This window comes from Gopherus flavomarginatus, chromosome 3 (assembly GCF_025201925.1).
Source record: "Gopherus flavomarginatus isolate rGopFla2 chromosome 3, rGopFla2.mat.asm, whole genome shotgun sequence".
In the NCBI taxonomy this organism is placed as follows: Eukaryota; Metazoa; Chordata; order Testudines; family Testudinidae; genus Gopherus; species Gopherus flavomarginatus.
Window position 1 is genome coordinate 183,266,575 of NC_066619.1, and position 17,004 is coordinate 183,283,578.

The 17,004-nt window shown below is 39.1% G+C and overlaps 2 protein-coding genes across 4 annotated transcripts in view; both read right to left on the reverse strand.

Moving 5' to 3' along the window:
* The window catches only part of BBS7 (Bardet-Biedl syndrome 7), a 46,800-nt gene extending 43,252 nt beyond the window's left edge, over positions 1-3,548 (reverse strand). For 2 of the 3 annotated variants that reach the window (XM_050946410.1, XM_050946412.1), the window contains exons 1-4: positions 3,392-3,548; positions 2,046-2,111; positions 1,224-1,286; positions 115-290 (exon numbers count right to left, since the gene is read on the reverse strand). In XM_050946410.1, the coding sequence (XP_050802367.1) occupies positions 115-290; positions 1,224-1,286; positions 2,046-2,111; positions 3,392-3,427 (341 nt within the window). In that variant the 5' untranslated portion in view covers positions 3,428-3,548. Of the gene's footprint in view, positions 1-114; positions 291-1,223; positions 1,287-2,045; positions 2,114-3,391 lie in introns of those variants that run through there. The other variant, XM_050946411.1, reaches the window with a different exon arrangement.
* A 1,652-nt stretch (positions 3,549-5,200) lies between these two features.
* The window catches only part of TRPC3 (transient receptor potential cation channel subfamily C member 3), a 55,196-nt gene continuing 43,392 nt past the window's right edge, over positions 5,201-17,004 (reverse strand). Inside the window, exons 9-12 of the mRNA XM_050946303.1 lie at positions 15,922-16,131; positions 13,912-13,995; positions 9,794-9,869; positions 5,201-6,141 (exon numbers count right to left, since the gene is read on the reverse strand). Of these exons, the coding sequence (XP_050802260.1) occupies positions 5,999-6,141; positions 9,794-9,869; positions 13,912-13,995; positions 15,922-16,131 (513 nt within the window). The 3' untranslated portion in view covers positions 5,201-5,998. The remainder of the gene's footprint in view (positions 6,142-9,793; positions 9,870-13,911; positions 13,996-15,921; positions 16,132-17,004) is intronic.

Below are 17,004 nucleotides of genomic sequence, written 5' to 3' on the forward strand. Positions count from 1 at the left end.
TGCCAGAAAACCAATTTAGACTAATGTGATAGAAAATTCTTTCACAGAACCAAACACTAACAAACTAGTTTTACTAACATGAAATAATATTGAAAAACCAAGTACTGCACATACATAGCTTTGATGTTTTCAGTGAGGTTAGTTTCAAATGAAAGGAACTGCTTCCCTCTCTTTGTGAAACCTCTAACCTCTGATCCTGTAGCCACAAAAATTTTCTCCTGTGGTGTATTAAGAGCTCCTCCCAGCTCCAGCCTTGTGATCCTTTGCCCTGGCAGTGTCTTGAACACTGGCTGTGAATGTCAAAAAGAAAGTGATACTTAATTATTTCAATACTGTATTTGCATTTTTTTTAAATACAGAAGATGCTAAATTTGCATTGGGACTTTTGACATAATTGCAGTGATTTTACAGAACATGTATACCTGATGAGGTTTTATTATATGTTAAAACAACAAAAAATCCCATAGCCCCTTAAAGACTAACAGATTTATTTGTGCATAAGCTGCATCTGTAACTTTCACTCCATGCATCTGAAGAAGTGAGGTTTTTTACCCACAAAAGCTTGTGCCCAAATAAATCTGCTAGTCTTTAAGGTGCCACCAGACTCCTCGTTGTTTTTGTGGATACAGACTAACACAGCTACACCATAATACTTATTATATGTTGTTCCTCAGTATCAGTGAAGAAATCAGGCATTTTATAAATCAACTCAGTGCTCTCAAAGCTAATAGATAAAAATACTTAAGATTCCAGTGCTGTTTATTGAAGCACAGTACAGAGAGCTGCAGTGCAAGCTTCTGCATAATGCCCCACATACATGCTGCATTCTGATTCCAGAAAAATCATTTCTAGTAATGAAGAAAAGATTTTATGGACATGTAAAATTAACTTATCAGACACACTACCAAGATACAAGCTGCGAAAGTTGTTTTTGTAAGTTGTCCTGCTATCCACAACTTTAGCTACTACAGAGCAATTAGTTCACAAAGTCACTTATATATCAGATGTTAACTATTTAAAAAAAGTCATTGCTGACATAGTTTGGAAGCTAACCACTGATCTAGAATCATGGGGCTCAGTAACCTTTTGCCAATTTCCGGAGCCATCTTGTTCCTTTCATTAACACAAACAGCTTTTTAATATTCATTAGGTACAATATTGGGGACAAATGAAAAACTGCACACCAAGAACTATAAAACAATTACATAAATATCTGACCTTACCACAGCTTCCCCCTTTTTGATGCCAAAACACGTAACAACACCATCATGATCTCCAATGACAATCTGCAAAAATGTAATGCATAATTATATCAGAATTATTCCTATAAAGATATAGATATTCCTATAAGCTTCCATCTTAAAAAGGAAGAACTTTCCTTATATTAGCCATGTGCATCTGCAGTATGGAAAGTAAGCATTACCAACTACTGCATATTTAATGATCATACTATATCATACAAGCACACAACACTTTATAGATATAAAGACAGAAAGTCCTTTAGTCATACGGAGCTTAAAATCCAAATTATTTCTCTGAAATAATTTAACTGTCATCCCTTTCGTATTGATGTTTTAAAGAATATCTGTCACATAATGGAATCTTTGAAAAAAATAGTATTATTTTGATAAAATTGTTTTTCTATATTTTATATTGCTCATCCTTTACTTATTACCAGAAACGAAAAGCATATAATTGTTTCTTAAAAGTTCATCTATTCTCATACTTTTCTCCCACGGAGAAATCACAACCATGAATTCACCAGAAAAGATCAGTTTAGAAAGAAAAAAAAGGAAAAAAAAAAACCCTCCTGTTTTCAACAAGTGTTCTTAGCAAAAAAGAACAAGGGAGGAGAAATATATAATACTAAAGCCTAAGAATGTCCATGCATTGTCAGCAGGTCTTGAATCAGAATTACTTGGGAAGCTTTGCCTATACTGTCCCAGATAGAAAGAATCAAAAGATTATTTGCACCACTATTGTTCCAAGGGAATAATAATATCACTTTTTAACTGAACAAGTATCTCATTGTCAACAAAAGCTACCTTCTGTGTTGCCCTATGTCTTGATGCTGGAAGAAGCTTCATGGTCTTCTGAGATGTCACTCCCACCTATTTGAAAACGTCAGCTCGTTACTGAACATCTCAACTCTTACAATTCAAAACATTTAAGTCCCACTCCTCTATTTTAAATTTAATGCATTAGCGTTCATGCTATTTAATGCCTCTATCCACAAAACAAGAACAGTAATTCAGTATTGCTTGGATAGCCAAAATAATGTGTCACAACTCTCATATAAAAAGATGAATTGAAAAGACTATCCATTTGAGACTTGTACTGCTTTGTACTTGCTGACTCATCTGCTAATTCCTCTAGCTGGGGTACTGGTTTCAGAGATGTGACCACCACCTGTTCCCTGGATAGTTACTTGAGGCAGACAGACAAAATAAAGCAACATGCATAACAGGTGTAATATTTCAAAGACTGCAATATTTAACAATAGATCCAATTATTAATATTGATTAATATTTCTGATGCTTGTTATCCCAGACATTACTGACTCCCACACTGCAGTCCCACAACAACAGATCATGTAACTATATAGATAAATGTAAATAAACACTATTTATGATTATAGTATTAGGCCCTGACACTGCACAGATTTAAGCAGATGCTTAGCTTTATAAAGGTATGTTGTCCCACTGACTCAGTAAGACTTTTCATGTCCATAAAGTGAAACACTGTTTGCAGGATTTGGGTCTTTGTATCCAGCAGTTTTAAGGTATACTTGATATCTTTAAAGGTGTATTATTAAGTTGTTTTAGGCCCTAAATTTAGGGTTGTTTTTTTTTGAAGGGGGAATGAAAGTTTCATAACACTAATATATTTTGCTTTTAATTGTAATGCAAATAGTTTTCTGTTATAAAATAAACATATCCCAACATGCAACCCAGAAGACTAGCCTACCAGATGCTCAGGCAGGAAGAAGGAGAGAGAGAGAGAAAGGAAGAAAGGATGGTCCAGCGCTCAGGGCATTAGCCTAAGATTTAGGAGAGCCGGACTCACTTACCTGCTGTGCCACAGATTTCTTGGGAGACTTTGGGCAAGTCATAGAGCCTCTCCGTGCCTCAGTTTCCCAATCTGTAAAGTGGGGCAATCCCTGCCTGGCAGAGGTGTTGCTAGATCTAGTAAAGCCTGTGATGTCTCCGATAGCGAAATACAGCAAAGAAACATACGGGAACTCCCCCGCAGATGTTACATAGTGTGATAACCAGGCAGGACTCCTGGGAGCGCAGGGCAGGAGCCTTTCCCAGACGGTCTCTGTTTATAGACCCGCCGCCAGCCCTGCCCCATCACTCGGGAACCCCGCGAGGCGCGGCTGCGGCCTTACCTGCAAATAATCCACGCGGACCAGTTGAAGCTCCATGGCACCAGGCCCGGGGGCGACTCCAGCCGCACGGTCCAGGGACTGACCCCAGCGGGCGGAGGGGCCACGGTCCCAGCCCGGCGGCCCGCTCCAACACTCCCTTCTCCCGGAGACAGCTCCTTCCCCGCTACCATGGAGACGCCGAAAAGACACATCCCCACAAGTCGGCTTACTATTGGACACGCAGGCCGGCGAAGGGGCGGGGTCAGCATTGAACAGGCGCAGTGATTGGGCAAAGCGTCACCGCCTCTCTGCATGGGCGGCATATCTAGGGTCCACGGGGTCAGGTTGGCACAGAGGCGGAGAGGGGTTGCCCGCCCCCGGGGGTTGGTGGTAGCGGGGCGGGCAGGGCTGCGGCTGGTTGGAGGCAGCGGGGCGCCCGGCCTTATCGTGGGCCGCACGGAGATACCGCTGGGGCGAGAGCCGCAGCTGCTGCAACAGCGGAGGCTGGGGACGGGGTCTCCCAGCCCAGTGGCCATGGTGAGGCTGCCGAGGTCGGCGCTGCCCCTGGGGGCCGAGCTCTCAGCCCCCGGTGACATCGCTGTTAGCGTTGGTCTACTGGAAGATACAACCTCACCCTCCTTGTCCAACTCCAACTGTCTGCGGAGGCTGGGCGGGGAAATTGCTGCCCAGGTTTCTGAAAGTCCTTGCCCTCTGGCAAGGGGGTTCACGCAACTGGGAGCATCCTGCCTCCCGGCTTTGCAGCGCTCCTAGGAAGGCTCCCCAGGAGCTTAATCTCTACTAGATGGGGCTTAAAAGTACCATGGCAGTGAGAGTCATTGAAGGAGCTTTGCAGGCATGGTGTGCCCCCTTGATTAGCTGCCATTGCAAATGGCCATCATATCTGTAAATCAGACCTTGGATTTCTGTCATTAGTTGGTAGGAAATGAGCCGGGCGCACAATGAGTGACTTGCTCAGCATCCGTAAAAAATATATGGGAGAGGCAAAATGCCTCTAGGTTAGCACTGCTTTACAAAACTCCTGTGCTGTGATGCCTACAACTAATCTGGACAAGAGGGGCTAAGCCACTGGTTACCATGCTGATCAGTATTGTTTCCATTAACTCACCTGTTGATCCATCATATCTTATACAGTACTTAGATTGCTCTTTGGTGGCCTCTGCACCCTAGAAGGGCAATTTTGGGGAAATTCTGCTCAGCCCTAGAGTAGATTATGCTCAGTCACTCTGGGAATGGCACTTATCTAGTTGGTGTGCTGCAGCTTTGTGGGGACAGAACACTTGCAGTGCAGACAAAATCTTCGGAGAATTTCAGTGCCAGACTCTACCAAACATGCTCAAACTATAATTTTGAGAGGCACGTAGCTTGGACACGTTTGGACAGATTTGCATGGAAAAGCAAAAGGCCCATCCTTGACAGATAGACTTGAAGTTTTTGGCAAGGGGATTACCTTTCTCCAAAGCAAGGAGGTTCTGAGACTTCTCAGTGAAACAGAATTTTTTGAGATGAGTAAAACATATTTTCCCGTAAGTTTGTCTCAGAAATGGCTTAGCTTTTGCTGAAGTTTCCCCAAAAACTTCACTCTAAGGTGCACACACATTTGCAATGGAAAATTCCAGCTTGAACATTATAGGTTTGCCAAAGCTTTAAGCAACTGTAAGATCTTATAATGGAAAATGTTAGGTAATGTTAGGTATAGGTGTTGCTACCAATACTTCCTGAAACAGCCTTTTACTACCTTTGACTGATTGTTGTAAAAAGTCTCCGTGTCTACCACTGTACACTTCAAAATCAGGTGGGCATGTTAAAGAGTCTGTAAAGTATGAATATTTTATTTAACAAGCATCCAAGGCATCATTTAGAATAGTGTAACAAAATACCAGCCCTTCATAGAATCTGAATTTAAAAAAATCATCTCTACCACAAGAAAGAATAACTTTTGACTGAATTCACTTTACCTTCAAAAGTATTTTTAAGGGTTTCTAGTCCCTACTGTTGAAAGCAAACATTATGCTGCATTAAGAAACAAACTGTAGTATATGTATGTTAAACAGTGCTCCTAAAGTTATTTTGATATTCATTGTTAAACCTTAAAGTATCCATTCTGTGAGTTCTTCGGTCGTATCTGTTATTAGAATAATTGAAAAAACATAAATATTTCAAATAATACTTAACTGAGACCCAGCTGACTACTCCTTATTTATTATATTCTACAGGATCCTGTTTGCACCAGTTGCTGCAGGGAACAAGGTCGCGCGTGTGTGTGTGTGTGTGCGCGCGCGCAAATTGTTTAGTGCAAAGAGTTTTTTAAGTTTGTTCATAAAACAGTCAAAATATCAGCAATGCAAGATTTTTTCACTTTCAAGTGTACTTTCCTATTAAATGCAAAAACTGGTATGAGAGTTCTTACTTTTTAATACACTTAAATGAACAGAGCATTTTTTGCGTGATGAGTTAATAAAATTTCCTGACTAAATTTAAAGAAAGCTGTACATAAAGTTATTTAGTGCTAAAAATCTACCATATATTTTTCAAGTATAAGATACTCCAAAATATTATTGCCAATATTTGTGCTGAAGAAAATGCCAGGAATCCCAATAATTCATTGAATCATTCACATCTTGACATATTGGGGTTGAGTTTCTCACTGAGTTTATGTATTAGAATTGCTAAATCTTCTGTTGCTTGGGACTTATCTTCCAAAAGTTCATAGCGAAGACTGGAGATGTCTTGTTTGATTTCCTTTAATTCACCTGTATTAAGTGTTGAAAGAAATACTTTAGTATTGTTTGTTAAACAAATATAGTTTAAGTAACAACGATGCATATTTCAGAATTATCTTCCACTCAACCAAAACATTCATCAGAATACCATGTCTTTCCCTGACCCAATAAACTAACACTGTACTTCACCTGTATATAATACATCTAAGGTTTTCAAAACATTTTACAAATGTTAATAAATTAATCATAACATCATTGTGAGACTGGTAAGTATCTCTATTTTATAGAGAAGAAGCATGGATATTTTTAAATGAGTTACTAAGTTCACACAGGAAGAGTGTGGCAAAGCTGGTAATAAAAACACATCTGAGTCTGTTTTCTTCCTTAACCAAAAGCACATCTTTAGAAAGCAGAAAAAAAATCAACCTATTTTAAGGGATGTCAGGCTTTGACAAGTATAAACACGGTACTTAAATGGTATGATGGGATAGCTTAATTTTGGCAATTGATCTTTGATTATCAGCAGATAAGTATGCCCAGTGGTCTGTGATGGGATGTTGGATGGGATGGGATCTGAGTTACTGCAGAGAATTCTTTCCTGAGTGCTGGCTGGTGCGTCTTGCCCACATGCTCAGGGTTTAGCTGATCGCCATATTTGGGGTCGGGAAGGAATTTTCCTCCAGGGCAGATTGGCAGAGGCCCTGGAGGTTTTTCGCCTTCCTCTGCAGCGTGGGGCATGGGTCACTTGCTGGTGGATTCTCTGCAGCTTGAGGTCTTCAAACCACAATTTGAAGACTTCAATAACTCGGACATAGGTTAGGGGTTTGTTATAGAAGTGGATGGGTAGAGTTCTGTGGCCTGCTTTGTGCAGGAGGTCAGACTAGATGATCATATTGGTCTCTTCTGACCCTAAAGTCTATGAGTCTAACATCTTCCTGGTCAAAACACAAATATCAAGGCAAGGTTGGTGACAAGCAACAGCGGTCTTTATTTCAGGACTTCCAGGGTAGAACCTTTCTTGAATATTCAAAGTATCGTTCTTCCCACAAACTATGAATGCTGTCAATTTTTATCCAGTACCCTGGGCAGAAAATTGCTTGCTATGTATGAAGTACAGAGTACAAGATAAGACCTTTACTGTTCTCTTAAAGTGAAATCTTTAGGCTCATATATTTGAAATAATGATACTTAGCAATCATAAAGGATTTTCCGCAGTGTATATAGCACCTTATATCCAATGTGCTTTGAAAACCATAATTAATCTTTACAATCCCACTGTGAGATAAGTATGATGCAGAGTACATATGATCTCTTTTACTGCTGAGAAATCTGTAGTTCAGAGAGGTCAGCTTACTTATTCAAGGTCACGAAAGAGAAGCAGTGAAAGATCAGAATTTAGGTCTCCTAACTCAGTGTTGTGCTCTCACTGCTTGACCGTACTGCTAACCTGAAATCCAAGTGCAAATACAGGAAGGGACAAAACCCTTCAAAAGACTTGTGCTTTGTCAAGCATTTTGGTGACAGAACAGTTGATACCATCATCTATCCTGCTTTGCAAAAGATATATGTGTAAGTTAAAAATACCAAAACCAGAATATACATTTTAAAGTTTTTCTGGTACAGTTACATACTTCTGGGCATCTGGCCAAAAATGCCAAATTGAACTGTATGCTGTACTCCTCGTTTTTTGTACAACCCTTGGCATGATCTAGAAACTCAGCACCCCTGGGATTTGTGTGTCATGTGCACTTTCTTTTTTCTATTCTATTAGTCAGAAATTAGTTCACTACTAATAACACACATTTCAGAGTGGACTGTTCAGTTACTACAGCTGTTCTCTTGATTTTGTTTTCTTTTTATTCATATTTTATTGGTTTTCAAATGTACAGAAATTTCTAGTTTACAGTGTATAAAATAAGATTAAGGTATACATTATAGTTTAATTTCTTTTCAAGCCCAGATTCAGGTTTCAATCAGCATGATGGCTTTTTGCTGCTGTCACTATTTTGCCAATGCCATAACACTCAGAAAATGATTCACAGGTTATGGGAGTGAAAAATAAGTTTAGTTAATGTCAGATAGTTTAGAATATATTTTTATTTACATTTAAGCATATTGAGTATGGTAGCAAGGCTTCCTGTGTATAAAGCATCAATTTTTTTCAGAAAGCTATTGCTTAACATTAAAAATACAGCGCCAAATTGCTCTGAAAGAAGGGCCATTCCTATCATGCATGGATAGTCCAACTGATTTCACTAGAATAAATCAAGACACTAAACCCTATGCCTGGCACCGTTTGCATGAATTAGCCCTAACTGTAGAGCTGAGATTGGTAGTGATGGTAATTAAATAAGATCCAGTTTAAATCTAGATGTCAGACCATGAGCACTAACATCAACGAGGGCTAACTAACAAATTTAACATGCAGAATGTTTGTTTTCAAATATATTTTCAATATCTTTCTTAAAAATTTTTAATTATTACAGTTTGGCAGTAAAAAAGAACTGCCTTTTTCTTCACACCCATGTTTAGGCAATATTCTGAGTGATATTTTTGTCGCATGAATGGTTTTGATAGCCCTATGTTTGAAGAAGTATTGCTCAGCAGTGCAATGCATCTGTGATTGAATATAGACCTATATGATTCCACTCACTGTGTAGTGTAAATGAGTGCAAAACCATGGAAATCCTGCAGAAAGTGGGGTGAGAGGGCCATATAGAGGAAAGAAAGCTATGCAGTGCATCCTTCCCCATCATACAAACTGCCTGCAGCGTCTGCTTCTACAGTGCACAAGCTCAGCTCTGCAAAGGCTATCTGATGAGGAGTCAGGGTAACAGACGCTATGCAGCATGTTTGCCTCTCAAGCAGAGTAACCAATGATGCATCATAAATACTTTTTTCTCTGACTATAACTAACTTCCTGCTTCCATGTCTGCTTCTCCTTGCAGAGAGTTATGGGGTACGTAGTGACCAATTGACAGGCCAAAGTCACTACTGCAAGTTAGAGAGCCATATTGCCTTGGCTGAAATAGAACTAGAGTCAGAAAAGCTTTCTGAGGCCAACTAAGATTCTTTAAGGGCTGTCCTACCATTTCTCATAGGACTTTGGCCCACATCAGGAACTGTGGCCATTGCCCCTTTCTTTTCTCACCATACAGCTACCACTTAGCCATTTTCAATGTGGATTGGTGGTTTTCCCAGGGCCATGGAATTTTACAGGTGAATGTTCCCTCTTCCATTTCCCTCTTCTAGTTTTATGGTTCACAGTGTAATACAATACATTGCGTGTTCAGTTGAAATGAAATGAAGAGGAATGATTTTCAAGGTGCTTAAGATACCAGACTGGGGCATAGGATATCTGAGTTCATTTCCGGATTCCACCACTGATTTCCTGTGAGATTTGGGGCAAGTTACTTAATCTCTCTGTCCTTCAGTTCCCCAGTCTAGAAAATAGGAATAATACATCCTTTCTCCCATCATTTGTCTGTCTTGCCTATTACATTGCAAGTTCTTTGTGGCAAGGACTGTCTCTTGCTATGTATTTGTGCTAAGTTCATCTAGTAGAATGAGGCCCTGATCTCAGCTGGGGTTTTTAGGTATTACTGTAGTACAAATAAATAACAATAATATAGTCCTGCAGAAAAACAATATCCGTGCATGCTGTGTTTACAGTGGTTCTCACCTTCATTCACTTCATCATTTTCTTTGTCCACTTGTGCTTTCAGAACATAACGTTTTATAAGCCTTTTCATGATTTGCTGTTGGACAAAGAATACATAGTTAAGCAGTTAGACAGCTTGTATTCTATTCACTTAAACATCTCATATGCCTGTAAGTGAAACGTTTCACAGCCAAGAACTAAGTACTTTCTTCATCTTTGCTTTTATTGGTGGGTTAAGTAGACCCAGACATTAAATTATGATCCCTTCCTTGTCTGCATTCCTCTTATATGCAGCCCAGGCCAGCAGGAGGTCTTAACTGGTACAAAAGTGCTAACAATATTTTCATGACATTATTGCCCCTTCATTCCAAGCAATTTCACACCCCTGAAATTTTGCTTCTCCACAAAATTCTACAAAATGACTATTTTTTATATCTAAAACATGTACCAATCCTCACATGATTTTGCTGCAAAGCCACATTCACTTGAAAATGGGTCAGTTTTTACTGGAAAAAATTAGCAAAATTTGGCAATATTTTTGAGAAAATATGACTACTCTTCTCACTTGTAACAAAATATCCAAATCTTCAAATTTAAAATTCTTTCCATTACATTATACATATTGTGCAGACTTCTAGTTCTAACTTCCCTATGTCAGGGACTCAGTATGTTAGGTTAACTGTAGAATTTTCACTCACACCTTCCGAGCTGATTTTCCCCCATCCCTTACTTCCTAAGGTCCCATTCTATTTCCTTGTGCTTTGGCAGGAACTGTGTCACTGCATACATGCTATGATTTAGAGGACTTGCTACCTTCCCTGAGGCTATAATAAAGCAGCTCTTTACTGACCAGAATGCACCATACAGTATAAGGTTGAATGGAGTGCTGAGAGATGATTTATAAAATCAAACTGGCTATTGTACAAGGCATTACCGCTATAGAAATTTCCTGTAAATACCACCTGAAAATACAATGCCCAAACCGCACATTCATCTGGTTATTTCATTTTCATCTTATGGTTCAATCAGTGTCCCTTACTCAGGCTTAAGAGCCAATGAGAGAGTTGTCTGAAAAGAACTGCAGGACTTAGCAATAATGACCTCAGCATAGAACATTTCCTGGGGATTAATGACCAGCTGGCATTTGTATTTATATGAACTTCAGGCCATCAACTCCTTCCAGCCAGTCATTAATATTCAGGAAATACCAAGTTACCTCCATTGTTATTGCTTAAAATTTAAAATTATGGACCCCCATGCAAAGGCTAAGTAATAGGCCTTATACAAGAGATATCTACACAATCATCAGGGATGGAATCCTGCGGGACCCACATACCAGCACAGCTCCTCTACAGCCGTTTCCGCATGCCGTGATTTTGACTGGAAACAACCCAAAATGGACTCAATTGCGACCCCTCCCACCTTGTTCCAACTCCCTTGATATAGCTGTGGAGAACTGTTCTGTTTTTCACTGTACAAAGGGTATGGAATTATCCTGTGCAGCCTCTCTGCAGTCAGCTTCCTGCTTCAGCAGAACTGTGGTGGTTTTACTGTGTTTGGAGCCTTCTGTGCCCAAATAGAGGAGCAGGTTTTGCCCCTAGGCATGAGGCATGAGGCATAAGCATCCTGAGGGTGGATTAAAACTTAGGTATCTCACGAGGTACTGAACTCTGATAAGCCACCAACCCCATCTTAAGCACTTTATGTGTGCCTACAGGTCAGCTCTAGATCAAGAGTAAAAAGTATCTGGACATAGGAGCAATCTTTTCAGTTGACATATATGCTTGGATTAATCTATGGGAATTGCTGTTTGAAATTAACTAGTCATAAATTTTTCACTGTGATTGATCCTGGCAAGCCCGAATATATAGTGTGTTGTGATCTTCCTTTAGGATTTGTTTCTTTAGTTTAATGTATGTACCAAATGGGCAAAAACTTCAAACACAACTATTTTAAAAACATGTTTAAATCCACTGAAGTCAGATCATTCAGAATTAGGACTGATCATCCTGTTTACCACTCCATCCCTTTAACTTATATGATTGTGCATGGGAAAAGGTTAGGGTTTCAATATCCCCTAAGTTTCCAGCATTACCTCTCAATTGTAGGGGTTTAATTCTGCCCCATTCACAGTAATTTTTTTTTTGCAGCTGAATTCACTTTATCATTATCTATGGCAGGGGTTCTGAGATGTTTTCATTGTGTGAGTCACAATTTAACAGGAAGATTGTCTTGAGGTCACCCTCCTGCCCATTCAGATCAAGTGGACTACCACTCCTCACATGCACATGGCATTAGCCATCTCCTCACCCCTTCATCATTGCATAATATGCCTGTGACAACTACAGCTATTGCTTACAGGGTTAAGTAATATTACAGAAGGTATTTAATGAATTTTTAGCTGCTTTTATTTCAGTTTGGCAGCTGGAAACAAGAAAAAAAAAGTCAGCAGAATGTGACTAGCTAGCAAATGCTTCCACAAACCACCAGGGATTTATGGACCACAGTGTGGGAACTAATGCTGTCTGGAAACTGGAATTCCAAATCGGTGATAACTTCTGAAATTTAAGGCAAGTTTTTGTTCTAAAACAGAACAAAAGACAAAGTTTCAAGATTTCCTGCAGAATAGGAAATCCCAAATTTCATTTAGAAAGTCAAAATGACATTTTGGTTAGACATTTTTAAAATGTTTCCATGGCTCCTTGAGTGCCTCACAATCCTGCCAGCCCACCAAATAATAAATAACTTTTAGTTATTATTTATTTTTTCAGCACTTTGCTGTCTGTCAGTATCACTCATTGAGGAAATGTGCTCCACTCTGCTTTTCTACCCTTTGTTTCTCTTCATTTCTTATTTTCTGTTCTCATTTTCTCTCTCTCTCTGTCTTTGTGAGTCTCCTGTCCTCCATGCATTTCCTTCCCTGAAGAAAAACTCAGTTCCTGCTTTCCTGTGGGATTCACTGCCACTCCCTTCTCCATTCTATAAACCAAAATGATCAGCAATGAAATAGTTAATGTTAACATTGACATATCATCATTGGGCTTCAGAGCTGACACTGAGACAAGGGAGTTTACACTTCTACATTATTATCTAAAGCTGTTGGCAGCCTCAGGAAGACAGCACTGTCTCAGTTATACTTGGTTCGCACTTGGAAGGTCATCTTTGCAACCATGAGGGCTAGAAACTCACCTTTTTTCACAATAAACTCTGCACAGTCTAAGTATTCCTTTGACATAAATGTTTTAAGCAGGCAGGATCTGGCCATTGGGCCATCTTTTGGACACCCCTACTGCAATGGCTCCTTCTGTGCACTCTTGTTGTTGCCCTGCTCATATCTGAGGCTATGCAAGTGTATTTACTGATATATAGCCTAACCTAACCCCTACAGATTCCAAAGGCACTTTCACAAGATCCAGGGCCGGCTCTAGGCACTAGCGTTCCACGCATGTGCTTGGGGCAGCACTTTTTAAGGGCCAGCACTCCGGCCCTTTGGGGGCAGCACTTTTCAAGGGGCGGCACTCCATTTTTGTTTGTTTGTTTGTTTGTTTTTTCGGTGGTGGCACTCTGGCTTTTTTTTCTTTTTTTTTTTTTGCTTGAGGTGGCAAAAAATCTGGAGCTGGCCCTCACAGGATCTGCTTAGTGTGCAAAGATTCTCCAGTAAGGGCCAGAGCAAATATTCTTCCCTTTCTGAGCTGTATCGAATGGTCTTTGACAGGCTCTGCATCCTAGCAGAAGGAGCCACCCTGTCCCCCACGTCTCTCTTCCCCTCCATCTCCAGGATATTCAAGCATCACAGAGCACATTAATCAGAAAGAACCTTTAAAGAAAGGAAGAGAAGATAATATCAACCCAGTGCTCTCTGGATCTTTCCCCAGAGATTTGCTTCTGTCACTTGCTGCACCCTATCAAAATGGCCAGATCAAGAAAAGGCCTATTGGAGAACTAGTTTAAAATGTTTCAAATGATGGGGCTTGAAAAACAAGTACTGTGTGTATACAATAGCAGCAACAATATGCTTCTCTGATTGCCGAGAGAATTCTTTTTCATCTTGGAAGACTCAGTGTATTTGAAGCACAGAATTCTGTTAGTATCCTCACATTATCACATTGCTCTAAACTAGAGCCCACTGAATTCCTTACCTGATAGCGTGTTGGCTGATTGAGAATGCTGTTAAAACTGTGCGATTCAAAAACCCTTGAGTTAGACTGAGTGACGAGGTTTAACTAGGAAACAATAAAGCTAAATTAGAACATATTCTATGGAATTCACAGCTGCTATAACCCAGCTTCATCTTTTTTCCATATGATATAACAGAATAATATGGCAATAGCGCATCATTTCAGAATATTGTTTTCAGAAAACATTGAAATAATTTGGGCCCAAACTCAGCAAAGCCCCTAAGCATAAGTTTAATTTCAGGTATGTGCTTAAGGCCATCTCTATTCAGCAAATCACTTAAGCATATACTTCAAGAATGTGCCCAACTCTCATTAAAGTCAAAGCATAGGCTTACATGTTTTGCTGAACCATGGCCTTGAGGAATAATAATAATATATTTGGAAAACAGTTCACCATCAAGTTATTAGTGCAGCAATAAACTCTTGTAATAGCTATCAGAGTCCAAATACTTGAGTTTTATAGCTCTGGAATAGAAAGATATGGGGGAAAGGGTTGTGAAAAGATGGTCTTGTGGCTAAACCATAAGGTTGGGGATTAGAAGATCTGAGGCCTCATTTATAGCAGTGGGAACTAGGAGTCACAGCAGTGAAAAACCTTTGCAGATGAGAGGAGAATCAGACTCCTGGGATCTATTACTGGCTCTGCCATGAATTTCCTGTGTGACCATTTAAAGTCATTTAAAAGTGACCATTAAAACTATAGATTCAGATAGATACACACACATACACACACACACTCTGTTTCTCTGTGATGTATAAAGAAAGCCTGTGTTTTTATCATAACAGAAACAATTCTGCTTAATTTTTTATTTTATTTTTTACATTATAAGTTGAGGTTTTACCTATCTTGAAAGACTTTCTAGAGACTGGAATACTAGTGAAATGAGGACATTACAAGAGACCACAGAGTGACAACCCAGTAATTAGGAGGGGAAAGGTTTTTTAGCTGAACTGTTTCAAACTACTTTTGGGGATATGTGTGGGGGTTTATTTATTTATTTACACACATATTTAACGTCAATGCCCAAATAATATAAAGGTAGAGAGATATCTTTGTTAAAGATTCAACACTCCTGACAGTTCATAACAAACAGAAGTTTTAGGAAGCCCTTCATCAAAACCAGCAAAGACCAGACTTGACATTTCCCATATGTTATAAAATAAAAATCAACCAAAATATATGACTTAAAAAAATTCTTTCAATCCTTCTGAATACACACTAAACCATCAAAAAAGACTATGATCCTAATGTATAAAAAAATTCTTTGAAGGTCACTTTTAACCTCTCTGTGCCCCAGTTACCCATCTGCAAAATGGGAACAATGGTTATCTACCTCGCAGGAGTGTTGCAAGACTGAATTTATTGCTATTTGTGAAGAACATTTCAGATACTATGAGTGAAGATGTTAGGGAAGCGCTAGATATTAACATGCCACAAAGGCATAATTATCCCTCATCCCTGTCAGGAACATAGCTTTTGGCAGTGAAGAAGTTTGGGAAATGGTATACTATATAGCTGGCTAAACTTGCCCCTTCACCTATTCTGGTGATGAAAGGAAAAGTTAGCTTTCCAGATCTTCCAGTCCTTTACCCTTAAAATACATGAAAGTCCACCAGTGGCATCTTTCTGGATAAGGCTGAAGACTTCTTTGTTTACCATTTAGGGCATTTCTTGTGGGATTTATTTTTGTTGTTTGGTAGTTGGCTAGGAATGATGTTTTTGTTGGGTTATTTATGCTTTCAGTTATATTTGGTAAAGGGACCTTGCTGCTTTGCAAAAATGTATCATTTTACTTTGCTTTTGTGCTGTGCTTAAAAGGCATCTGGTTACAGCACTTTAAAAATAAAATGCTTGATTAATTATAGTATTATCCTTCACAAGTAAAAACTATCCCCTAAGATTTAAAGGAAAGCAAAGAGCTAGGAGGCAAACACATTTATCCAGTGCAATGAAAAAATGTTAAGACCTACCCTAGATTTGGAGTTACTCATCCCTATTTCTGTATCTTTCTGCAGCCTTCTCCTCCTGCACTTAGAAAAGCTGACAATCTTCATGATGAAATAGAAAAAAGACTTGGGGCTTGGTACAAGACTGAATGGTGGAGGTAATGTTTTTCCATCATCAAAGTAAGATAACCAGAGCTTAGAGCGAGCAAACTTCCATTCCACATCACTGTCATCCTGCATTAGAAACAAAAAGATGTCTACTTTGTTTTACTTAAGTTTAGGTTTCATATAATTCAAGGCTCTTTCAAAAGGAGTCTACCTTAAATAGCTTCTCTTTTTGTTTTATACAGAAATGTGATGAACTTGTTAGTGTGAATGATTCCCAGTAGTTCAACTGAAATGCAGCTGCGTTATCAAGTCTATTTTAACTTAATTCCTGCTGTGTCTATTTACGTGGGCTTTTTATGGTCATATTTAGTTGAAGTATGCAAATAGTTTTAAAAAATGTTGTATCTGCAATGAGTGAAAACTGAAATATTAAGGTCCTGCTATTAAAAGAGAAAATTATTTAATAAAAGCAAGTATTTTCTTCCTTAAATTTAATGCTGAAATGTGGTGCTGTGCAAGTGAGGAAATAATAGTGTTGCCTTTTGGGTAGGAATAGTGTGAGCAGTTAACGTGCAAGCCTTTCCACACAGCTCTGCCTATGAACATTACTTTGGCCTTCTTTTGATGGTTAACCGACTTATTTTTTATTGGCATCCATGGGAAGGAATAAGCAAACAGATTTTGTGCCCAGACTGGTAAAATCTCATGGCAGTTTTGCGAGCCTCACCTAAGTGAAACTTGAACACATTCTCCAAAGACGAAAAGTTAGTTTATTTGTTTCCAGATTAAATTTAATCCTAAGAAATATAAAGTATTTTCAACATGTATCAGAAATGCATGTGCAAAACATGTTTTGATTTTTCTCCTTTTATTTTAAATTTTTAAGTCAATTTATTACTCATCAAAAAATGCCAAAATTACAGCCCTGGATACTGGAGCCCTGCATTTACCCACAGAATAGGTACAGAAGAGGGAAACTTTTCCCATTATATCCTGCCA